At 51.8% G+C, this 22,430-nt stretch overlaps 8 protein-coding genes across 8 annotated transcripts; 6 read left to right on the plus strand and 2 right to left on the minus strand.

Moving 5' to 3' along the window:
• Nucleotides 1-468: 468 nt before the first annotated feature.
• On the minus strand, nt 469-1,001 carry CC77DRAFT_264362 (hypothetical protein). The gene has a single exon (XM_018530918.1). The coding sequence runs from the start codon at nt 848-850 to the stop codon at nt 560-562; it is 291 nt and encodes a 96-aa protein (XP_018383022.1). The 5' UTR covers nt 851-1,001; the 3' UTR covers nt 469-559.
• Nucleotides 1,002-1,319: 318 nt separating this feature from the next.
• On the plus strand, nt 1,320-2,226 carry CC77DRAFT_1064220 (hypothetical protein; the record flags this gene model as incomplete). Its single annotated transcript, XM_018528698.1, has 2 exons — nt 1,320-1,990; nt 2,046-2,226. 2 exons carry the CDS (start codon nt 1,320-1,322, stop codon nt 2,224-2,226), a joined length of 852 nt encoding a protein of 283 aa, XP_018383023.1.
• Nucleotides 2,227-2,345: 119 nt separating this feature from the next.
• CC77DRAFT_264360 (TPR-like protein) lies at nt 2,346-5,621 on the plus strand. Its single transcript, XM_018530917.1, has one exon. It carries the CDS (start codon nt 2,697-2,699, stop codon nt 5,481-5,483), a length of 2,787 nt encoding a protein of 928 aa, XP_018383024.1. The 5' UTR covers nt 2,346-2,696; the 3' UTR covers nt 5,484-5,621.
• Nucleotides 5,622-6,386: 765 nt separating this feature from the next.
• On the plus strand, nt 6,387-6,853 carry CC77DRAFT_1064222 (hypothetical protein; the record flags this gene model as incomplete). Its single annotated transcript, XM_018528699.1, has 2 exons — nt 6,387-6,461; nt 6,524-6,853. The coding sequence occupies 2 exons, from the start codon at nt 6,387-6,389 to the stop codon at nt 6,851-6,853; spliced, it is 405 nt and encodes a 134-aa protein (XP_018383025.1).
• Nucleotides 6,854-7,289: 436 nt separating this feature from the next.
• Nucleotides 7,290-8,621, plus strand: CC77DRAFT_1023109 (NAD(P)-binding protein). Its single transcript, XM_018525613.1, has one exon. It carries the CDS (start codon nt 7,527-7,529, stop codon nt 8,511-8,513), a length of 987 nt encoding a protein of 328 aa, XP_018383026.1. The 5' UTR covers nt 7,290-7,526; the 3' UTR covers nt 8,514-8,621.
• A 557-nt stretch (nt 8,622-9,178) lies between these two features.
• Nucleotides 9,179-9,676, plus strand: CC77DRAFT_1052569 (hypothetical protein). The gene is made up of 2 exons (XM_018527704.1): nt 9,179-9,473; nt 9,533-9,676. The coding sequence occupies exons 1-2, from the start codon at nt 9,219-9,221 to the stop codon at nt 9,620-9,622; spliced, it is 345 nt and encodes a 114-aa protein (XP_018383027.1). The 5' UTR covers nt 9,179-9,218; the 3' UTR covers nt 9,623-9,676.
• Nucleotides 9,677-16,002: 6,326 nt separating this feature from the next.
• CC77DRAFT_941905 (transcriptional regulator medusa) lies at nt 16,003-17,911 on the plus strand (the record flags this gene model as incomplete). The annotated part of the gene is made up of 3 exons (XM_018534827.1): nt 16,003-16,039; nt 16,162-17,702; nt 17,759-17,911. The coding sequence occupies 3 exons, from the start codon at nt 16,003-16,005 to the stop codon at nt 17,909-17,911; spliced, it is 1,731 nt and encodes a 576-aa protein (XP_018383028.1).
• A 2,508-nt stretch (nt 17,912-20,419) lies between these two features.
• On the minus strand, nt 20,420-21,289 carry CC77DRAFT_1064225 (hypothetical protein; the record flags this gene model as incomplete). The annotated part of the gene is made up of 2 exons (XM_018528700.1): nt 20,420-21,120; nt 21,205-21,289. 2 exons carry the CDS (start codon nt 21,287-21,289, stop codon nt 20,420-20,422), a joined length of 786 nt encoding a protein of 261 aa, XP_018383029.1.
• Between the last annotated feature and the right edge of the window lie 1,141 nt (nt 21,290-22,430).

Raw genomic sequence — 22,430 nt, forward strand, 5'->3', positions numbered from 1 at the left:
CAGGCTCAATGTGTACATCTTATCGACAAAACCCGACTTGGCTGTCGTCTGCATATCTGCAGGATTGGACGACGACCACGAAGTTTGGTCTCGTGAACTTTAGTGTTTCAAACTGGCAGTAAGCCACTGGCTTTGGTGTTTCGCGGTTCGGCAGTAAGTAAGAAAAGAGGAAGACCACCGATATTCTGTTCGGCAGCGTACAGAGGCCTTTCTTCAAATCAATTCGCTTTGAGGTGCTTGATAGATTTTCATTTCTGAGTGTTCAGACTGATCGCGGACGGTTCTAGCACACAGTTTCTTCAGAAAAAGAGCTGAACTATACAAGACATGAGCATTAATGACGTGATTCTGGTCTGCCCAAACAGCGCTGAACATCATCGGATGCACTATTATATTTTTTTGATTAGGAAAGGCTGCTGGTAGGAAGAACAGTGGATGAGAAAGCAAAGGATGTAGGACTTTGTAGGGGTTTCTAGCAGGCAAAGCATGTATGTGACGGATACTACCAGCTTTTGGGGATGTTCAAATGACTATTGTTTCGGAATTAGCATACTCCAGATTATGCAACCATGAATTTGCCTGACACAGTCGCAAGCATCCAACATATGCTATCTGTTGAGTCTTTTGAGGTCATGTTGGAATTGATATCCCACTGATATTCGGTATCAAGGATCCAAAGTTGTACATTCCATCGATGGTGTCCCACCTTCTGAAAAAGCTCCAGTGATAGGACGATTTCATGAAGGGGTATACCGAGCGTTTCGCCGATAACCTTCTGAATACCCAGATTGAAGAGATGGAAGGAGTAAAGCAGGAGAGCTGTCGTCGTCCAAAGAAAACCCCTAAGCATTAGGCAACAAGATCGCAGTAGATCCGGCTGAAGTTAATCCCGCATCATTAGCAAGTCTTATACCTATTCGAGATGCCTCCAACCGCGTTTGTTGCGGTGAAAGTAATCTCAGCTGCGCGAGTGGAGCGAAGGATGGCCAGTGGTCAGTGCTGCGCCCCTCAGCCAAATCTCCGGTCATGTCCGAAGTCCACATCACCAAATCGCTCACAGCTCAGCCGCGATGAGACCCATGTCGAACCCATTAGGCATGACCGACGTTCGTAAACATGTGGCGCGCGCAGTCAGCGCCATGCGAGGACATGTCACACTTAAAGCGCGCGTGTGATGCCGCGATCGCACTGGCCCGACCATCTGCCATCCTGCCCCTCCCCCGCTGTAGACCCTACCGGCTATCTGCCACACTGCTTCTACCTAGACTTTGTTTACCCTGTTATTATTGAGACTTCTGGAAAGCACTTTCAAGAGCAACATGTCGGGTCAGGATTACTACGGTCAGGGCCAAGGCCACGGTCAAGGCTACGGCTACAGCCACGACAACGCATACCAGCAGCAGCAACAGCATGGCTATGGACAGCAGAATCAGGGCTACCCTCCGCAGGGCCAGGCGTATGGACAACAACCGCACGACCAGTACGGTCAAGGACACCATAGCCCTTACCCCCAAGGCCAGGTCAGCACTCTTGCGCTCCATCGGCGCATTCCATCTACCATGCTACAAGTGCTAATGTCCTCGCAGAGCCAGTACCCTCCACCATCGCACGATCCCTACGCGCAGCCTCCCCAACACGGCTATGGTGCCCCTCCGCAGGAGCAGTACCACCAGCAAGGCTACGACCCAAACCGCAGCACTTCTCCCTACCCACCGCAGCCACACCAGCAGCAAGGCTATCATGATCCCAACCAACAATATGGAGCGCATCAGCAACAGGGCTATCATGACCCACAACAAGGCTATGGTGCGCCAGCATATGGCCAACCCGGTGCGCCCGGCGGTCCAGCTGAAGGCGACCGTGGACTTGGTTCGTCCCTCTTGGGCGGCGCGGGGGGCGCATTCGTCGGCAACAAGCTTGGAGGCGGAGCGCTGGGCACGATAGGAGGTGCGCTGTTGGGAGCGGTTGGCGCCAACCTCATACCTGATAAGTAAGCTGAATACAAACTCCAGCACTACAGCGGACACGATCTGACTTGACTCTAGGAAGGACAAGAAACACAAGAAGCACAAGAAGCATGGTAGCTCTGAGCATGGCTCCCACCACGGGTCTTCGCATCATTCGCACCATGGCTCGCATGGCCACGGTCACAAGCACAGGAGCCATAGCAGGAGCCGTAGCAGGGGCGGCAAGAGCAGCTCTAGCTCTAGCAGCGACTCGGACTAGACGAGGCGCACGTATACTGCGTTGCTGGCTTAAGGATGCCGCGCCCATGCAGGTGATAGTAAGGTCGTAGTAATACCTTTGGACAATCGTATCCCTATTCATCAAGCCAAGCATCCACTCCTCCACATGAGAGCTACATTTGATCGTATCCAGATTTCGCCTTTTCAGATTAGCTGCTGCATGATGACAGCGGGCTTGATAGTCGGATTTGCATCGGCAAAGAGAGAACTAATGTCTTGCATGCAGATGTGGATCAGACCCTGTTCGCCCAAAATAGTTAGGCGTGCCACCAGACAGCCCTTTTTCTCCACTGACTTACTCATCGCCGCAAATTCCAAAAGCAGCCCCGCAACCACGCTATGAGTATGCAAAATTATTGGAATCCGTGAATGACTTATTGTGCAAGCCTCTATAGCCTTGCGCCCGATACTGTCTCACCCCCAATCTTACATTAATCGACATCACCAAACATGGCTGACGTCTTTTTGAGTTTCTTCCGCAGTTCGTTGCCGGACGAACTTGCGGCAGTGCTTGAAACCACTATCAAGGCAACCGAATCCGGGGATTTTTTGAAGGTGCTCCAACTACCGGAAGCGCAACTCCTTCTAGGCCGTGAGGACAATGAAGCCACCAAGGACGTTAGAAGAGGCGATTTCGCTGTCTGGAACGACTATATCTTTCGCCGCCTTGGACTACTCCTGTCACAACAGAATGAAGTGGATTCAGGTTCAATACAAGAAACAGCAGCATACAAACAACATACATACCTCCTAATTGCGGTCGCTGCGTTGTATGCATTTCTGCAGTCCAATGTTACTGGACCGCCACTACCTTTCAAGTCTGCCGAAACACTTTTATCGGAAGACATCACAGGCGATGTAAAGGCCCTCAACAAAGCAAGGGCAGATCTTGTTGCATCGCTGAGCACAGATGGTGTTGCAGCATACAGACTTACACCAAACATCGAGCTACTATGCCTCGCACAAACTATCCTCATCAGCCCGGCCATTCGAAAGAACATTCCGGTCGCGGCGTGGGCGCGCCTCAGGGCCAATTTCGTCCATCAGAGACTGCTCAGCGAGTCGGCACCCAGTCTACAAGATGCCATCTATGACGACTTGAAGGTCGTAGAAGATTTGATTCACAACTCGGATAAGAGCAGGGAGATCAAGGACTTGCATCCTAGCTTCCTACTGGAACGAGCAGCGGTTCACACGCACCATGGTCTGGATAAGAAAGCTAAGGCGGATCTTGATCAGGCAACCTCAGAACGCAAGTTCGAATTCGCATTGACTGGACTCATGGGAAAGAGAACGAAGTTCCAGCAGAAAGATACTAGCCAGCTCATCGTACTCGCCCGAAGTGCAGGGTCGGATACTAATGGCGCAGCAGACGCAAGCTCAAAACCAAAAGCCTTGGACCTGAACGACGATACCTTGCTTGAGTCTATTTCCTTCACCAACGATACTGCGTCCATGGAAATCAAGGATGAGTCCTCTCTACCGTCATCTCTTACATCCATGGACCCATCGAACCAACCTCTGCTCGATCCACTCGATTCCGTCATCATGCTCTCGCTGGCTGAGAGCATCAAGAACACGAACCCCGCTGACGGTCTTACAAGAGAACAAACCGAGCCGTACGCTACCAGAGTACTAGAGGGCGGCAGCTCGAACTGGCAAGTTTACACCCAAGCTCTCCTTGTGCGCAGTCGCATCGAAGGCTACAAGTCGCGCACCATGGAGCGAGGGTTGCTTCAACTGCAAGCACTGGTGGACCAAGTCATCGCGGAGACTTCTGGCGACGCGACCACTGATGCTGAGACGGGCGAAAAGATCACTTCTTTCCTTCCACAGGCGAAGGACAGCGAGGCGGCATCCGTTGAAGAACGCCTTCGCTACATCTTCCCTCTCTGTTCGCCATCCCGTTGGGAGCTGGAGTCTGAGCTTGCTGCTCGATGGGTCGCTCTGGGTGGTTTGCGATCTGCGCTCGAGATCTACGAGAGATTGGAGATGTGGGCCGAAGCAGCGCTGTGCTATGCAGCCACCGAGAAGGAAGAGAGGGCGCGTAAGATGATCCGACGACAACTGTTCCATGCTACCAACGGCGATGATGAGAACGTGGATCTTGACGAGGAGAAGTGGGAGGGCGCTGAACGGAACCCACCGCCAGCCGAAGCACCACGTTATTACTGCATCCTGGGTGATATTGACAACGATCTCTCCATGTACGAGAAGGCTTGGGAGGTTTCCGGCAAACGTTACGCGCGTGCTCAACGGTCCCTTGGTCAACGCTACATCGCAGCACGCAACTACGAGAAAGCTGTAGAAGCCTACGAGCTTTCTCTCAAAATCAACTCGCTCTATCATCCCGCATGGTTCGCCCTCGGATGCGCATACCTCGAAACTCTCCAATTCAAGAATGCCGTTGAGGCGTTTTCCCGCTGTGTCCAACTCGACGACCAGGACGCCGAAGCATGGAGCAACCTCGCCGCATCCCTTCTGCACCTCAAGTCCAAGATTCAGGAAACCGAAGATGGCGAGCTGCAAGAGACAAGAGTGACAAACCACCCTCGTACCGACGCTCTCAAGGCTTTCAAACGCGCTGCCACCATCAAGCACGACAACTACCGCATCTGGAATAACGTCCTCGCCGTCAGCGCCTCCACCAACCCACCCTCTTGGTCCGACGTCGTAACTGCACAACGCCGTATCTGTGAGCTCCGCGGCTCAACCGAAGGCGAAAAGTGCGTCGATGCAGAAGTCATCGACATGCTAGTCAAGCACGTCGTTTCCAGCGAAGAAGAGTTTGATATCTCACGCCCTGGTCTCCCCCGCCTCGTAAACGACCTCATTGAGAAACACATCAAACCTCTCATCACTGTATCGCCCAAACTATGGATCATTCTAGCAACACTATACACGCACACCAAGCGACCGAGTTCGGCGCTAGAGTGTCACGAGAAGGCGTGGCGAGCAGTGACGAGTCAGCCGAAATGGGAATCTGGTACCGAAGTGGAGTGGAATGCCGTTGTTGAGATGACGATGGATCTACTGGATGCCTATGAGACTTTGGGACCGCGTGAGCGCACCGAAGGTCTGGCGGCTGGAAGTGGGGAGCTGGTGGCCAAGGACTGGAAGTTCAAGTCGAGGAGTGCGGTGAGGAGTGTCATGGGTAAGGGTAAGGACAACTGGGAAGATAGTGCTGGGTGGGAGAAGTTGGTCGAAAGGTTGGAGGAGTTGAAGGGGAGGGAATAGATAGGTTGGGATTTGGGACGAGTATGAGTTTTGTTCATAACTAGGTATCTAAGAGAAAAGCATGTCTTTCTATTGGAGTTTCTTGCTTATATAATACTAGCGGATCACTCACGGAGCGAGATGAACGCTAGAGATATCAACGGGTGTGAGCTTCAAGGTGGCACGGTTGTAGCCGGCGCTACCTAGGTACGTAGGTGGCTGCGGCGCAGAGGGAAACCCAACGAACATACTAAATACAAACAAGCCATCTTCGCAGGACACCATACGCCCACGATCATGTTATCTCTATCGAAATTCCTTCTCTTTGCGCCATACTTAATACCAATCTTGGCGAGCGCTCATCACTCTCAACGGCAAGGGCCCTTCGCCCTAACGTTAAACCCAACGTCTATCATAGCTTCCCGAGTGAACTCTTCAGGTCGTGTCGAACTAAGGACATACCAGGTTACTTCTGAGTATCTCTCGTACTTTGACGACACCATAAGTCAATTCGATCCGCAAAATAGATTCAACGAGTCGTGGGAATGTAGCAAGGCTGCAATATCCACGTTTCGCACTGCTATCGCTGGCATTACGAAGGACTTGACCGGATCTCTCGGATATAGACCCAAATATTCTACATTAGTTTTCCCTGCGATCTTCAGCCGTTCATCTTGGTGCGCCGCCTACCGAGCAATCCGCACCTCACCCGATGATGATGACAGACCATTCGATCAATTAAAAATAGACGATCGACCGTTCAGCGAAAGACATGGGGGAGCGGCCGCTTGCGAGGCTTATGACTTGTTTCATCGATGCGATCGGTTGGGTCGAGCGCCTGAAGACTGTAATGATGATGGCCCTGTGAACTTGATCATTGGGGTTGAATACGAACAAAGCTATATGCATGTCAGGCTTTTCGAGATGGTATATGACCACCATGGTTATGCAAACGTTGCTGAAAAGATGTGCCTTGAGTGCGGGCTTCGTTTCAATAAGGTATGTGAACCACCATCGTAGTGATTCTAGAGTAATCGTGGGAATTGATCTAATCGTAACAGACTGAAGATGCAACAAGTTATGAGGATCGTATCCGCAGCTTCCTGGACAGCTTCATCCGAGAAGAAGTAGCGAGCGATAAGTGGTATGAGATGGACGACCTTCGGGCAGTGGTTGTCGTCGGTGAAGTTCCGCGAGCAGCAATCGCAAAGCTGGAAAACTCAGTCCAGGAGACCCTGAAGTTGGACCATATCACGATGCTGAACGACATTGATGCAGCTCTTGTCAAATCCTACGGTGCAGCTTCGTATGCTTTGCATACTGAAGTTCATCCTGAGGTCTATCAAGTGTTTGTATCGCCGCCACTAGAGCTAGAGCATAGTGAGTTGTAAACCAAAAGAGACGGCACTGTACCTCCTCTGGGCTAGCAACTTTACCCTAGGTAGATTGTAGTGCATGATATTACATACATGGAGCTGGGACGTCAAGCAAAACACCAAGTTGGCAGCCAACATCAACGTCCGTACGAGGTATCGAAAGCGTCTCGTGGTCAAATCATGGTGGTCATTCAAAGGATTCAATTGAATCCGGAAGGATGCGGCGCACATCTCAGTCGCGCTATACCTCGACAACATGGAGACTTTGCGTGCATTCAATCGCCGTCTTGGCAAGGACTGAGCGAACGGGAAACCTTGATCTCACTTGTTCTAACTCCACAACGACCGTTATGTGGGGTTCCCCAGGCTAGTGAGGGGGTTCCGGAGGCTAGCGTATTTGATTTGTGGGTCGTTGCAAGCAATTCTGCCTCGAGACGAACGTGACTCGCATCGATCCTCGAAATACTCCACGTTGCGATTCTAATCCTCTTGCACATGGAGTACCGTGATGTATATCTGCTTGGTTGCCCGCATTCTCATTGCGCACATCTTTCTCGTGCAAACAACCTTGGCCTCCGCTCTTTCCCCGCATTAGCTTGCTCTCTCAACCCAAGATCGCGAGCTTCAGAGTTGGAATCTCGATCACCACAGACCTGATTCAAGAGATCAAAGAGCAGATCATCGAGAGATGTCGAACAACATCCTCATCACCGGCGGCGCAGGCTTCCTGGGCCCCATGCTTGCCGCCAAGTTGGCACAAGATTCCTCTAACAGCATCGTCCTGACCGATCTTCAAACACCCCAGAGGCCAGCCGGGATTTCATCTTCGGCTACCAACCTGGAGCTCACAGCTGCGGATCTCACCTCACAAGCAGATATCACCAAACTCCTTTCTATGCGCCCACAATGGTCGGCCATCTTCCTATTTCACGGGATAATGTCGGTCGGCTGCGAGGAGAACCCTGCACTTTCTACCAAAGTCAACCTAGGCGCCACGCTTTCTGTTCTCACGTCCATCTCACAACTCCAACAAGCCTCTAAACCCCGCATTGTCTACGCTTCGACCCAGGCTGTTTACGGACCACCTTATACGGCATCGGGTCCCATTACAGATGATACTCCCGCAACACCAATAGGAGTTTATGGCACCCACAAAGCCATTATGGAGTGCCACATAAATGATCTTAACCGCCGTGGGCTAATCGATGCCTTCGCCGTGCGTCTACCAACCGTGGTTGTGCGCCCGGGTGCGCCTTCGCGATCAGCTGCAGCATTTTTGAGCGGTATGATTCGAGAGCCGATGGCCGGGCTTGAATGTATTGTACCCATCAGCGACCGTTCGGCGCGCCAGATGATATGTTCGCCTCGCGTCATGATTGAGAATTTTGTGCGCGTAATGAAGGCTCCCACGGACGCTATGCCGGCGCATATTCGCGCAGTGTACATGCCGGGAATAAGTGTCGCTCTTGGAGAGATGTACGCAGCGTTCGAGGCAGTATGCGGGAAGGATAAACTTGGGCTGTTGAGGGAGGAAATGGATGAAGAAGCAAAGAGGTTGCTGGACAGTTGGCCGCAGACGGCGAAGTTCGGAAATGCAACAAGGATGGGATTGTTGTTTGACGAAAGTTGCGAGCAAATCTATAGAGAGTATGCCGATAGCTTAAAGGCAAATTAGGCTTTAGGCTGAACAGGCCTTGCGACCTTCAAGGTACAGGCTGGAGAATCAATCTTTCTGCGAATAGTGATTGGTTGTGTTCAAAACTTATGAAATTCCAGACAGACGTTGTAGCTTGGTTGACTGTTTATGTTGTTATCGCTCGAGGAATAGCGCTTAGGTTGGGTGATGGTGAGTTGCCTTTTGCGCACCACTCCCGAAGTCGATCCGACCCGGCTGACATCCAGAGTAGGAATACCATTCGGGCCAGATATGGTGATTTGCCCTTTTCGCACCACTCCCGAGGTTGAACCGGCTGGCATCAGCGTCTCGTAACAGCACCGTCAAAGTATGGGATACGAGTAATGTCACGTGTCTGCATTAGGCTGTCCCAGAATGACTTCGAGGCCTTTTAAATGCACATGACTAGTCCCGTAATGGAGAAATGCTGACTTCTTCAATAAGAAAAGATAGCTGGTCCTGAGATGACTTCGACGCGCTCGTGTAGTGTTATGCAACTAGTCCCATAATGGAAAAATGTCTACTTCCTCAATGGAAAATAGATAGTGGTTGTGCTCAATTCAGAAGAGCACCAAACGTAAAAACAATTAACTATCTGGCTCTGATGGAGCAGTATATAAACACCCAATAGCTCTCCATCTTCTCCAACAACCACAACCACATCCCTACGCCTTTCACACTACCTCACGCTTCTCATCTCCAAAGATGCACTTCAAACTCCTCCTCGCGACCATCCTCGGTCTATCCCTCAACCAAGTCTCAGCCGGCGGAGGCGTCGGCACCTACAAGTGTGGAGACTGCGGATGCAACGCAGTCGACGAGCACACGTGGTCCGGGACCTCAGATTGTTACACCGTGGACGGCTCTCAAATCCGCGCCTTCTGTCTTTCCGGCCCAAAATCTGGACCCAAGACTACTTGCGCACTGTTCAATAATGAGAACTGTGATGGATATGGAGAGGTATGAGAACCTGGCCATTTTTTTGGTGTAAATTGTCACTGATTGGATTGATCTGTTAGATTCAATCGATGGGTCAGGGGTCGGGATCTTTCGCTTGCACAGCTGTGAGGGAGAATTTTGGGAGTTTCAGATGCTACAATAATGCCTAAGCTTGAGGAGCAGCTGGCTAGTGTAGGTTCGTGGAGATAGCTGCTCACTTGGACCTTTCGACACCTCTCTCTTTTCCTGGTCGCTTTTCTTTGTGATTGTCGTGCTGGATCGGTCTTTACTATCATTAGTTCCTATGCCTGGTCGTCATTGCGTTACTTATCACTGCTTTTGTAACAGGAGGACATACATTCGCTCATTACGATAGACGTATCAACCAACCAACTTCTTCCTCCGTCTGTTCTTTCTGTGTTGACAATCAAAAGTGCGGGAACCCCGGATACGGAGTCAATACTACCTACGCACACTTCATCGGAACTCTGCATTTTACTGACGTTAAAGAAAAGTAAAAGCGACCTTAGTGGTTGCCAGTCAAGGCGAATTGGGCTGCTAATCTGGCTACTCAGATGACATGTATTTGAAGGAACAGCAGTAAGAACCAAGCATCAATTAGTATGGTATGATACTCCTCTACAACCCCTTAATTAAAACAACACAACTGTTATCATACCAAACATAAGCCCCCGATGCCTACGGGGTAAACGCTTGATCAAATTGAACATCGGATTCCAGTTCACAACGCCGCAGTAGTGCTGAATGGCCAACAACTAAACAACTGTGGCTCCCGATTCGCGTGCAAAGGGCCTGGCATGAAGCCGCAGTTGCATAGCAACGGGACTGCTTCCCGCACCCTCAATCCCCACGTTTTCGGACTATTTCCTGCCACCTTTCCCTGCGTCTTACAGCGTTTTACCTTAATTATGCAACATGTTCCAGGCTTCAGCAAGCGGTCATAAGTGCCCGATACCTAAAGGTATAGGGGTGCTAAGGTAGCAATCTAACTAATACGGACGATGAGGGGATACGCGCACGAAGAGCTCATTCCTCATACACTGGCATTAGGACATAGGATCACAGATGCGCAACGATTGGATTATAGATACAATTTGCCTAAATCATTTTACTTAAGATAAATACTCTCCGAGGACTTCCGCAACCAGCACAGTCTTCGTGATTCTTATGAGCTTGCGCCCAGATCTGCCCAACGAGTAAGTTACGCTTTAGAACGGCCGGGAAAAGCTTACCTCTTCGTCTCTGTAACGATTGTACACAAGTGTGCCTCCTTCTCGTTCGATCGTTATGTAAACCCGGGTTTCACAAGGCAGTATATGACACTCACAGACAAACATTGCAGCTTGATCGACAGCTCGAAACTGTGAACAAAATCATGGTCGGCGGCACGCTTTGGTCGCACGCCGCAGAACGCGCCCGGTCTAGCCTTTAATCTTTCAAACTACGATGGCTTCAACATGGATTCAAGAAATTCGTGCAGTGACGTGGTGGCAACCAACCAGTCATATCACCAAAGATCTCTTGCTGTAGCTGAATCAACCATTCATTACAAACGAAGCACGTCACTCGCGGTCCCCACGTAAAGGCAAAAAGATCTCATCAGTTATCGATGAGATGCAAAAAACATACAACAGCGGGGATTCGCTAGTGGTCACCCACCTAACTACTAATCCGCCGGTACACTGCTTGTATATGGCTGAGCGGACGGGAAGCCTAATTTTCAGTGTCCTATGGTCGTATGTGGAAGGAGTGGTAAGGTATTATCTTATATTCCAGCATTGTGGTGGTCTTGACAAGAGGTCACTCCTTGTCCTGTCGTTTGTAACGTCAGCATCAAGCGGGGACAATGGGCGTACGTGACGATCTTTTGCTGTAAGATGCCACTGACAGCTTTCTCCAGACGCCAGAGAGATCATGCACCTCATTTCATGGCTAAAGTTCAAAATAAGGCGACGGGAGGTCTGAGACAAATCCGTTGAAGATGTGGCACACCAGCCACTGAGGTAAAGAGATGTCTCACGATGGGGGATGCAATCACAACGCGTGTAGAGTCCGCGGCACGCTCGGCCGAAATCGTAGGGAGACAATGCGCCCTTAAAGTGCGACACACTTTGCGTTGTTGTCGGTGGTCTTGTGGTGACTAAACCATTGGTGGTGCGATGCGAGCTACTCGTGTAGGTGCATGATCAGAGCTGAGTTTCCCCCACATCTGGACTTTCGATGCAGCGACCTGGTACTCGGGTCTCTGCCGCTCGGCGTGGCGATACGTGTTAAGCCAGTGCAATGGATAGTAGGAAGTATCCGACAGTCAGGACGAAGACAGAGCTTGTGCTGCGAATAGATTGCGTCACGGCTATCGGGTCTCTGTCCGCGCCTGCGTACACAAAGTAATCCTATCGTGGGTCACTGCAGCCATGCTCATGTTGGATAGCTGCATACGTTCCATGTTGGCTCGGTACCGACCATCCGGGTATAGGTAACGATGACTGACCATTGGCAGTCGGCAGGTCCGTGGAGAGACCCCTTATCCATTTGCTCGACGAGTAGATGTGTGATAAACGGTGAAAGCATGGCAGTAAAAGTGCCTACGATATAGAAAGATTGATGCGCTTGCGCAGGAGGCCGGCCCAAGAGTCCGCGGGGTAAGACGCATAGGGGCTGGCCAAAGCGGGTGGCATCTGTTATGGTGTAGTGTATGTAACAACGGAGGGTACTCGTGCTCGGGTCGTGGAACCAAGCCCATTGTTAACAGCCCGAGGTCTGCTCGCGTACGAGGACCGTTGTAGGGTCGCACAAGCTGGCCTTCGTTGCGACCAAAGACCGGCAAAGCTCTACCTCGAGGACATGCGCAACCTATGTGCATGCAAGAACCATGAAAGGCGTGTTGAGATTTCGCAGCGGTCTCTGTATGATTGGGTCCACTTTCACGAGGCGGCTGACTGCATACCCTTAGTGGTGTACCACGAAGATGCGGAAGCGCGTTTCAGGTGGCCAAGGCAAAGACCCGACTCCATGGCAAACATCCTCGTGGGAAGACAGTGTTTTAGCCGTAACAGTGTGTTCAAGCCACGATACGTTTCTCACCTCCTGGAATGGTTAGAGAGGTGATTCCAAATCGCCCGTACACAGCTCTAGTTGACAAACGGCGCAAAGCATGGCGTCGTAGGTTGGGAATACCAGATAGATTAGTCTCCAAGCCATAGTGAAGGCAAACGCGTCGCGTCGTAGTGTGCACATTGATCCATTTCGGGAGATCACGACCGTGATCGGGCAAACTGCGGGAGGGCATAATTCGAGAACTCAGCGTCCGCGGCGCGACACCCAATCCATGGTTATTTGCGGCCGTCTTACATTATCCTCTGATGTGCTAGTCGGCTCGCCCGAGCGAGGCCGGCAGCTCTGCATCACTGAGCTGACATTGTAAGCAGTAGGTGTGGTGGAAGCGAAGAGATGAGCGCTTAAAGCTGTGAACCTGGGGGATTATAGAGATGAGAAACTTTCAGTAGGTGAGGATATCGTAAGACGACTAATGCAGACCAAGACCAGAAAGGTCTCTGTACTTTGGAGGCAACGGCAGCACGAAGCAGGGTCCTGGCCTGGTACCCTCCGACGCGTGGTGCGAGGAGTGCGGCCCCCTGCAGAGAACACCTGGCCTTCGCATTGCGGTCCTGGATAAACGACGTGAACAAAGGATGATGTTAGAGACGGCACACCTGCTTGATGGGGGGTATTTTGGCGGAAGCGCTGATGCTAATGCTCCCCTTCTGGCTGCTTACACACAGCCACCAGAGTTCCGCTAGGCACTCGTTCGGGGCAAGCGCGGCTGGTCACACGGCATCAGCTTTCTAAGAATACTACGAGGCCACACTGACCATGTTCTGCTAACATGGCATTGTTTGAACGAGCAAGGAAGGCTGTTGGAAGTGGTCGCGTTCGTTTGTCGCGTTGGCGATGAGGGACGTGTCTGTAGCGACGATGCTCATGGCACCAGAGCGCGTAGCTGCAAGACGATCAGCTACTTTGGATCGGGATATTCTGACAATCGGGGAGGCCGTGGCATTGGAAGACGTCAGAAGCATGGGACTAGTGATGGTCAAGTCAGCCTCATCTCGCGGAAGGAGCGACGGGCGGGAGTCGTTGCTTCTCTCCCGATGCGGCGGGAAGCAAACAAAGCGAGGCAGCTGCGACGCGCCGACCGAGGCAAGAGCGATGGCGCATGAGAAGGTCAGCCAGACGACGCTGCCACGGTATTGTCGACAACAACAACAATGAGCGCAGCAAAGCGCCTGCGTAGGACAAGAGCGATTCCCTTCGCCGGCGCATCGCCGTCGGGCAAGCAGCAGTTGCATCGCAATGTGAGGCATGGGCGTGGGCAGCGTTGAGGTGCGGTGCGGTGCCTGGCGGCGGCGGTTTAGAGTGGCTGCCCGGCGAGGCACAAGATGGACAGGGATGTTGGCGATTTAAGGTTCTGCAAGCCACACCAGGAATAGATGCATCTTCGCTTGACCGCTGGCAGCGAAGCGCATTGCTCACCACACTCCAACAAATGCCCTCCCTTCCTGCCACTATGCCATCACCACAACGCTCATATGGGGCCATGCTGAGCCTTGCCATGCATTGGCCGCCATGGACAGCCATCTGCCGTCATTGCGGCCACTCGTTGTCCACTGAGCCCTACAGCCAATCTCCCAGACTTGTGAGGCTCATAGCTCGCCCTGACAGCTGTCCGCATTAAGGGCCGTAGACTTGCTGCTGATGCTCACTGGAATGCTGGGCTGCATGTATATCATCGTTAATGTCACCGCCGCGCTGGGCACCCGCGAATCATGCTGCTACGCCCGGCTCATACGTCAACCTCACCATATTCAGCACCCCGATCTCCCTCCCATATCTCCTTCTCACTGCTCGCCTTTGCATCCCTTGTTCGAGATTCTAGATAATCACAATTTCTCCACATTTCGACGCCTCACGGGTAGTGTTTGAGGGCTTTGACCCTGGTTCTCCGCATCCGCGCCTCCTGCTATTGCAGAGGTCTTAGAACCCCACTCCACATCTCAGGTACTGGCCAAGACCATCCATCTCTCTAGCATTCGAACATCTTCCGTTTTGGGATTACATTCTGGTGCGGTGTCGATCGACCCACTGCGCGCGACCATCACAGTCCAGAGCATATCATCACTCGCAGTGGAGCTCAGCTTACTGCCACTTCGCAGTGCTGCGCCATCTGAGGCCACCCGCAAGAGCCTCAGTGCACAGGCTTCAGCCGCCTGCTCTCCACTACCGCCTGCATCCCTGTATGCAAACATAGGGACTGTCAAGCTTTGCGCGACGTGGTGCTCAACGGTCATAGTGCTAGCCTTTGAGGGCGTGCCTCACCATCGACAGGCCCGTTAGTCTACCAGTTTGACGGGATCGGTCATCACCAAGAGCCGTCCCAGCCCCCAGGAGCTCGCTGTACTCACTCGCTATTCCTTGCAGCTGCGTCTATGCTCCGCCATCGACGTTGGACCAATCCCGTACCTTTTCCACAACCTTGGATTGATTCGTCGCTCGATCCGTACATCAGCTCTACCTGGTATTAACTGTTGCCTATCTCCACAGTCATAGCTCCGTGGTCCCGCAAGTCTATATACTGTCCGCACGGCAAGGCTGCCGAGCCTCATGCATATTGGTCAGCCCTTGGTACATGTCTCTCTACTCCTTTGTCCTAAATGTAAGTCAACTCGCCAGTCACATCAAAATGCAGGTCGATTTATGCAGCTTTCCGTATCAATTCACTCACACTCATCTCAGCACCTGGCATCTGCTCTGAATCAGTCTCCAATTGCGAGAGCAACAAGTCCCGTTCCCTGTTTCCCCGGCAGCGAGCTTTGATTGTCTGAGTTGCAGCGGGCGAAGACCTGAGTCTTCCGGTCTTGACACAGACTCAAAACCGCTGTGCTTCCCGTATGAATCGGACTCTTGAACATCCCGATCGTTTGTCTCTAAGCAGGCTACTTTTGTTGGCTTCGCTGGTCACAAGGCCGTTCAGGACTGTCTCCAAGTCTAGCTGGCATTACATCTGCAGCAATTTATCGAACCTACTTGTCGCAACATCTGCCTGCAACAAGGACCTATTGTCTCTGTATTACTGGGAAGGACGCGGACCGTTGCCCCACGGTTTCGGTTACATCCCATCATCGTTTGGCTGCCAACGAGACGGGACAGCCACCTCGCCGGCATTACCTTGACAAGCTCGTCACTATCCAACTGACCTGTTCTATCTTATCAGAATATCAGGTGCGTAGACCATGCCCTATGTGACAGTTCCTCGAGGCGTGTCAGTACACCCAGTCCTGAACCCCTCCATTGCTGCCTGCCCTCTAACCCCCCACGCGAGGCTGCCTGCTAACGTCTACATAGTGTCCTCCTAGATCAACCACGCGCCTTTCGCTATCTGCGCCAGGACCTGTTTTCAGGGTTGCGCAGTTCAAGCCTTGGCAGTGGACTTCAGGCCGTCCCAGCCGCAAGAGCCATAGCAATATTGTCAATGTCTGGATACGGCAAGAACCATGAATATGTATATGGTAAGTGGTTCGCGGCTCATCTGACGAGTTTGGAAGCGCACCTGCCCAAGCTGGGTCGGCTGAACCCGGCACTGGCCCACGTGAGATCGATTAGCATGTTTGACTGACCACCTACGTCCCAGATGCCGAAGCCACCAGATCAAATCAGGTTGCGAGCTACCCAGGCATTGCGCAGCCCGCATTCGCCTCGCATTACACGGATGCGCCCGCGCTACTAGGCCATGAGTCCACGAGTGCAGAGGTGCCCTACATCCCTAGCTCGACGTACGAGTCACGCGGCATAGGAGACGTTCAATCCAATCCAGCATTTATCGATGCAATAGCTCGTCATCCCGCCTCACTTGCAGATACTGAAACGGAAATCACCGAACCGATTACACCTGCGCAAGGTACAGCTGGATCTCTGGTAACGTTGCAACTCCGGACGAATTACGACCTTGATGCGAACCAACATACCTTCATACTCATGTTTGGCCAAAAGAAGTGCGTTGGTGCACTTCAAAAAGTCGACTACGAAGACGACGAATCGTGGTACAACTACGTACTGAACGTCGAAGTGCCCCCTTTCCCACTGACCAACACATTCGATCCAACCATGATGTTGAAACTGCAGATGGAAGATAAGATGGGTAACCTACGATCGCAAACGAACGCGGGAAAGTTCACCTATACCGACATGTCGCCAAACCTCGCATATCAATCATCGCCGGATTTCTCAAGAAAACGAAAGTACTCCCCCGAGTTTGGCAATGGTCGAGAATTTTCCGACGGTAACGCTGCAAAGCGAACGTTTGCGAAGCCACGCGCTATGTCTGGAGCGTACTCTGCTGCACACATGTCACCGCTGGCGACCCAGTCTGCGCTGGCCAGTTCGTACGCACAGAGTAGCAGGTACAACCTAGCAAAGCCAGCAAACTACGGTTCGCAACTGTCGCAGAAAGGCCTTTACGCAGTACCCTCAGGCATGGGCATGAGCCATGGTGAATACGAGCTTCCGCAGATGTCGCCAATGCTGCATTCATATGCTCCCTATAACTCCCTCGCCAGTACTGGTCGAAACCACACAGCCCCCGTCTTGCCTTCACCGTCCACTATTTCTACACCAGTCCTCGTCCGAGCCACACATCTTGCGCAGGCGAGTGGGAGCACTTCTTCGGTCCGGCCTTTCAATCCGTATGCTATGAGTCAGAGCAAGGCGGTGCTAAAGATAGACGGAGATCTTGACAAGATGGCAGACGATTGGTCGCAGGAAGAGTTGGAGGCCAAAAGGCGGCTTGTTGGGTTCGAACGATCGCAAAATGGCAGCACCATAACGACTTCCTTCGAGCCTACTCCAGGAGAAGGTCGGGATGCACGTCGTATCTGTGTCAGCTGTATCTGGTGGGAAGAAAAGGACGAGTGCTTCATCACAAGTGTAGACACGATATATCTTCTGGAGCAACTCGTGAACGTACGCTTTACCGTCGAGGAGAAAAATCGCATACGTCGCAACCTCGAGGGTTTTCGCCCTCTCACCGTTTCGAAGGCAAGACCAGATAGCGAAGGATTCTTCAAGGTTATCATGGGCTTTCCCCATCCCAAACCTCGCAATATCGAGAAAGACGTCAAAGTATTTCCCTGGAAGATACTCGCGCATGCACTAAAGAAGATCATCAGCAAATATGTACGTTCTCTTGCGACTTTCTGTGCAACAAAAAGCTAACAAAACCAGTCTGCTAGCTATGCCTCAACGGCCAGTGCTGGGCATCTCCCACTTTCCACAACCTCCTCGTACGCTCCAAGCGCCACCCCACAGGCAACATTGAGCGCCCATCGAAACGCGTCACCACAATCAGTACCCACGTCCACTGCTTCAACGGCCTACACGCGTAACCTGGCCTCTTCTAGCCTATCGCCCCACCAGAAGGTGGCAGCAGGGCTCGAAGGATCAGCAGGACAGGGCATACCGGTCTCTCAGAGGACACCTCCAGGACAGAGCATGACTCTGTGGAGCACTTCCATTCATCAGATGTCACAATACCCCTCAACGATGTCTCATGAGGGGCGAGGGTCCTGGGACTATGGGTATCTAAGTGCTTCGGCTGCGACGGAGGTGCGGCCCATCCCCCATTCGCTGCAAATGCCACGGCAGAACGCGACGCCCAACCTCAGCCACATATCCGCAACCCATACCTACCATCAATACGGTGAAGACACGACGAGGGTGTAGGAAAAGAAGGATTCGGAGAGAATGTCCACAGGGCCACAGATACGACTACGCGTTATGGGCGTTGATCAGCGTCGGGTGATCAGCCAATGTCCGCATGATCCATGACCGCCTAACCCGATCGGGTGTTGCACCAATCCTCCTCCACACCACTTATCGCTAGATCCGCCTCGCGCATCTCGCACATCTTCTCAAGTTTACAGTTTTGTTCCCAATTTTCTTAACATCATATGGTATCTGGTTTGGCGTTGAATACGGCGATTTCGGCATTTGGACACAGGACGCATAATACCCCGGGGAGGCGGCGTTCACCATATTTTCGGATTCATCGTCAACAAGCATGTATAGGATAATGGCGAGCAGTCGGGCGATGCCTCACGCAAACAACTTGATCGCGAACCCTTGTCAAATCCAGCATGGTCAGCTCTGCATTACACTGGCGTTTTCTCATGTTCCTCTATACCCAATAATTTCTCCGCTACCCACCTTTAATCGTTCGCTATCTTTCAAAGCTCCAAGACCATGTCTCTTTCGAGAAAGGGCCACATCACTTCAGCTTCGTACGGCTGCTCAACCGCAGGCACTTTTGCTTTCCACGCCTTCAAGATTCGGTGTCTGCCTTGTTATTTTCTCCATTTGTTGTGGACTCCAAAGATTTCCCATTTTCCTTACTCTATCAACCGCACTATATGTAACGCAATGCATCTGTAACACACTAAACCTCGCCTCCACATATGCGAATCCTTCTAAACATCTCTTTCCGACCTGTTTCGTTCCTAATATGTCAAGTTATGCGAGCTCCGCCACATTACAGGGCGCAGCCACCTTTGGCCCCGGCCTTTACAACTGCCTAATTCTTGCCAAGGAGCTACAACATCCGCGGTCGCCGATGCGATATAGGCATCAGCTAAGCTTATCTACTATGGACTATGATCTCAGCAAGTCGCGCGCATCAGTCGGAACGATGCGGAATGAGCTGTGGGTATCCTGGGGCCCTGACAGATGACCAGCAGTTGTCCCGACACTGAGGACCCGCGTCACACCAGATGTTCAGGCGATCAGTCCTGGCCACGAAGTCACATGCTCCCATAACGACTACCCGAAGCCAACTCCAGGCACCTGGAAGTGTTCTTTGAAGGCTTGCCAACAACTATTGTCGAGACGTTGCGACTGCGCCGCATATTTGCCTTGCCAACGTTTCATATGTCCGCACCACGAGAACGTGCATGTTGCTTATACGTTCGGTGTGCAACAGGAATAGGCTGCGTTTACTAGGACTTAGAATTCAGGACGAAAAAGTATTCGGAGGAAGGCGATGCGCCAGACTAGGTAGGGTGTGAATCACGCCCGACTGCACGGGTTTTGCCTACATATCATCCGTTCATCAGATAACCCAGAGCTGATCGACGCAACCGGTGGGTCTTCTCAGCAGGATGCCAAACTCAACTCAACATCCATGTTCATGAAGACGGGTCAGCCGTTCGACGCATCTGATCATTCCGACCTGACGTAGACGAACGCTTAGATCACGGGCGTAGCCAGGGTTCAGGTCGGCTGGGGTCTGAGTGCTGATCTCACGTTAGACCACGTGGGATAACGCAATGCTCACTGCAGGCTCGAAAGCAGACGCGCGCAAAGACCTTTGGCCCTGGGTCGGTGGCCGTGTAGAGTATGAAGAGCTGTCATCTTGTGGCATACGTGTGGTTTGCCTTGCCATGTCACGTTAGGGCCAAACGACAAAATTCGGAGTAGCAAATTGCATCAGATGCGAGTGAGAAGATGTATGTATTCGATGCTATAGCGTTACTTCTGACTGCCATACTGCACTGTGAGTACCGCAATGCTGATGGAATTCTTCTTTACCTGGTAAGAGTTATGTTTGATATGATACAAGACTTGTATGAAAATGTGGAATTTCGGAAGATCTTGTGGTAGGTCATGCCTAAAAGCATATAAATAATTGCCATTTTCGATAGGTGATACTAAACTAAAAGTACAGGTACACTCGGACTGAACAGCCAGATCGAGTGGTAAAAGTCGCTCTAATGAGCTATAGACAAACGGAAAGGCGCCGTATTGGCTGGGACTAGATACAGGCAGACAAACGCAACTGCTGTATTCGGTCTCGCATGGTGATGCTCGCATCACACACCGGCATAGCTGACCAGATTGATCTAGTTCTTGCGGAAACCCAGGTCCAAGTCGAGGGAGTCGCCGAGGGAGTCGTAGGAGTCCTCAACGGGGGCAGCCTCGTAGGTGTCCTTGACAGGAGTGGGAAGAGCCTCGTAGGTAGGTTCCTTGGTGGGAGTAGGGACGTAGACGTTGCTGGGCTTGACGGGAGCAACGTTGTAGACCTCGCTGGGAGTGGGAGCAGCCTCGTACACATCAGCGGGGGTGGGAAGAGCACCGTAGGCGGCCTCAGCAGGTGTAGGCATGGCCTGGTAAGCGGCGCTGGTGACCTCAGGCACACCCTCGTAGGCAGCGCTGGTGACCTCAGGCACGGTCTCCTCGTAAGAGTCCTCGAACTCAGGGAGAGTCTTGTCAAGGCTTAGGTCGTCGAAAAGACCCCTCTTGCTCAGACTGTCTGACAGTTCAGGGAGAACATCGTCGTAGGACTCCTCGGTCACCTCTGTCACCTCGGGCTTCATGTTGTATGTCTCCTGATACACGTCTGGGGCGGCTTCGGAGACATCTTCAGCAGAAGGAGTGACGGTGTCGCGCTTGCTTGGGCGAGCAGGGATGGGCTCTCCCTTCTCAGGCATGTCAGACATGTCGATGCCGGAAAGAGCGTCCTCAATCTCGTCGCGCCTGTTGAGGCTGCGAACCGGAGCGTTGTCAACCTGCTCTTGGACAGGATTGGTGAGTTGACAAAGGACTGGAAACGTAAGCTTTTGTCTGTTATGCGCAAAACAGTCCCATATGCTGAACATAGAAGACTAGGAGAATGAGTGCCACCTACCATCAGAGCCATCGCAGGCGGCCTCCTTAGCTAGAGGCAGCGCGGTAGCGAGCTGAGCGGCGATGACGAGAGCGAGAAACTTCATGTTGGCGTTTGATTAAGTTCGATATGAATGATCGTAAGAATATTAAAGTAAAGTAGTGTATTGTAGTAGTGACTGAGTTGTTGTTGTTGAGCTGATGAGCCAGAAGATGGCATGGAGGCTTATTCTTATATACTCAAACGTTTCGAATGTCGGTGTCTGTTCAGATGCTTCTTTCAGCGCACGGTACTGACATTGCTTTTCACCAGAGCAGTGACTGCAAGCATGAAGATCAGATCTGTGCTAATTAAATCTACCAGGTAACAAACTGCATGAACTAGCTCCAACGGCCAGTCTTCGGTGGATTTCCAGATTTCTGGAATGAAATTCATCTCATGGCCAGCACCTTGCCTTTGCCTCAGTCAGATCGGAAGGTCGCATCGTGTTGAACAGTGCGCATCACATATCTAGATGCAATGCACCATACGGTTGGTATCAACTTTGGTGTTGAACAATGCGCACAATCGGCGTGAACCGTTGATTCAGAGCCTTCGTCAGATGAAACGAGAACCAGCAGATCCTACGATGCCCAAGATAATCTGCTCTCATTCTTTCTGGAGAATGCCATGCCGGATAGGATGGCAAGGATCTACACTTCCTGAAGTACTAGCTTGCGGGTATCGTTAGAAACTGGTGCTATGTTCCTTAGAACAAGGCTTCGAGAAGACATCATAACCAGACTGGAAGCTATGCGCGCAAGAAGGCGAAGAGGCTCTTCAAACTTCAAGGAAGACGGCATGAAGTTCAAGCAATTGATCCGTGACCAAGCATACATCCGTGAAGGCAAAGGAACTGTTAGCTTGACGACACAATAGCATATGTGAACTGATCGCAGCAACGAAATCGAGAAGGCGAGGCTGAGAAAGGGAGACGAGAAAGAGCAAACATCGTTGGGTCCTCGGTGTCTACTTAGCGCCCGCTCGGTCCGGCCAAAGTGGGGCAGGGCGATCACATCACGCATGTCAGCGCATTTAGAACCACGATGCACTTCAACGACCTCGTTAATCGCATTGTAAAATCTACCATGTCTGCTATGCGCTAAATGACCATTGCACTGCATTGCATGGAGATTCCCGCATGTACCCCGGAGTATCCTCCGAGACCCTCGTGGCGACAGCACCAGAAGTCCATTTCCGTCAATCCT

Source organism: Alternaria alternata, assembly GCF_001642055.1.
Source record: "Alternaria alternata strain SRC1lrK2f unplaced genomic scaffold CC77scaffold_18, whole genome shotgun sequence".
Lineage (NCBI taxonomy): Eukaryota > Fungi > Ascomycota > Dothideomycetes > Pleosporales > Pleosporaceae > Alternaria > Alternaria alternata.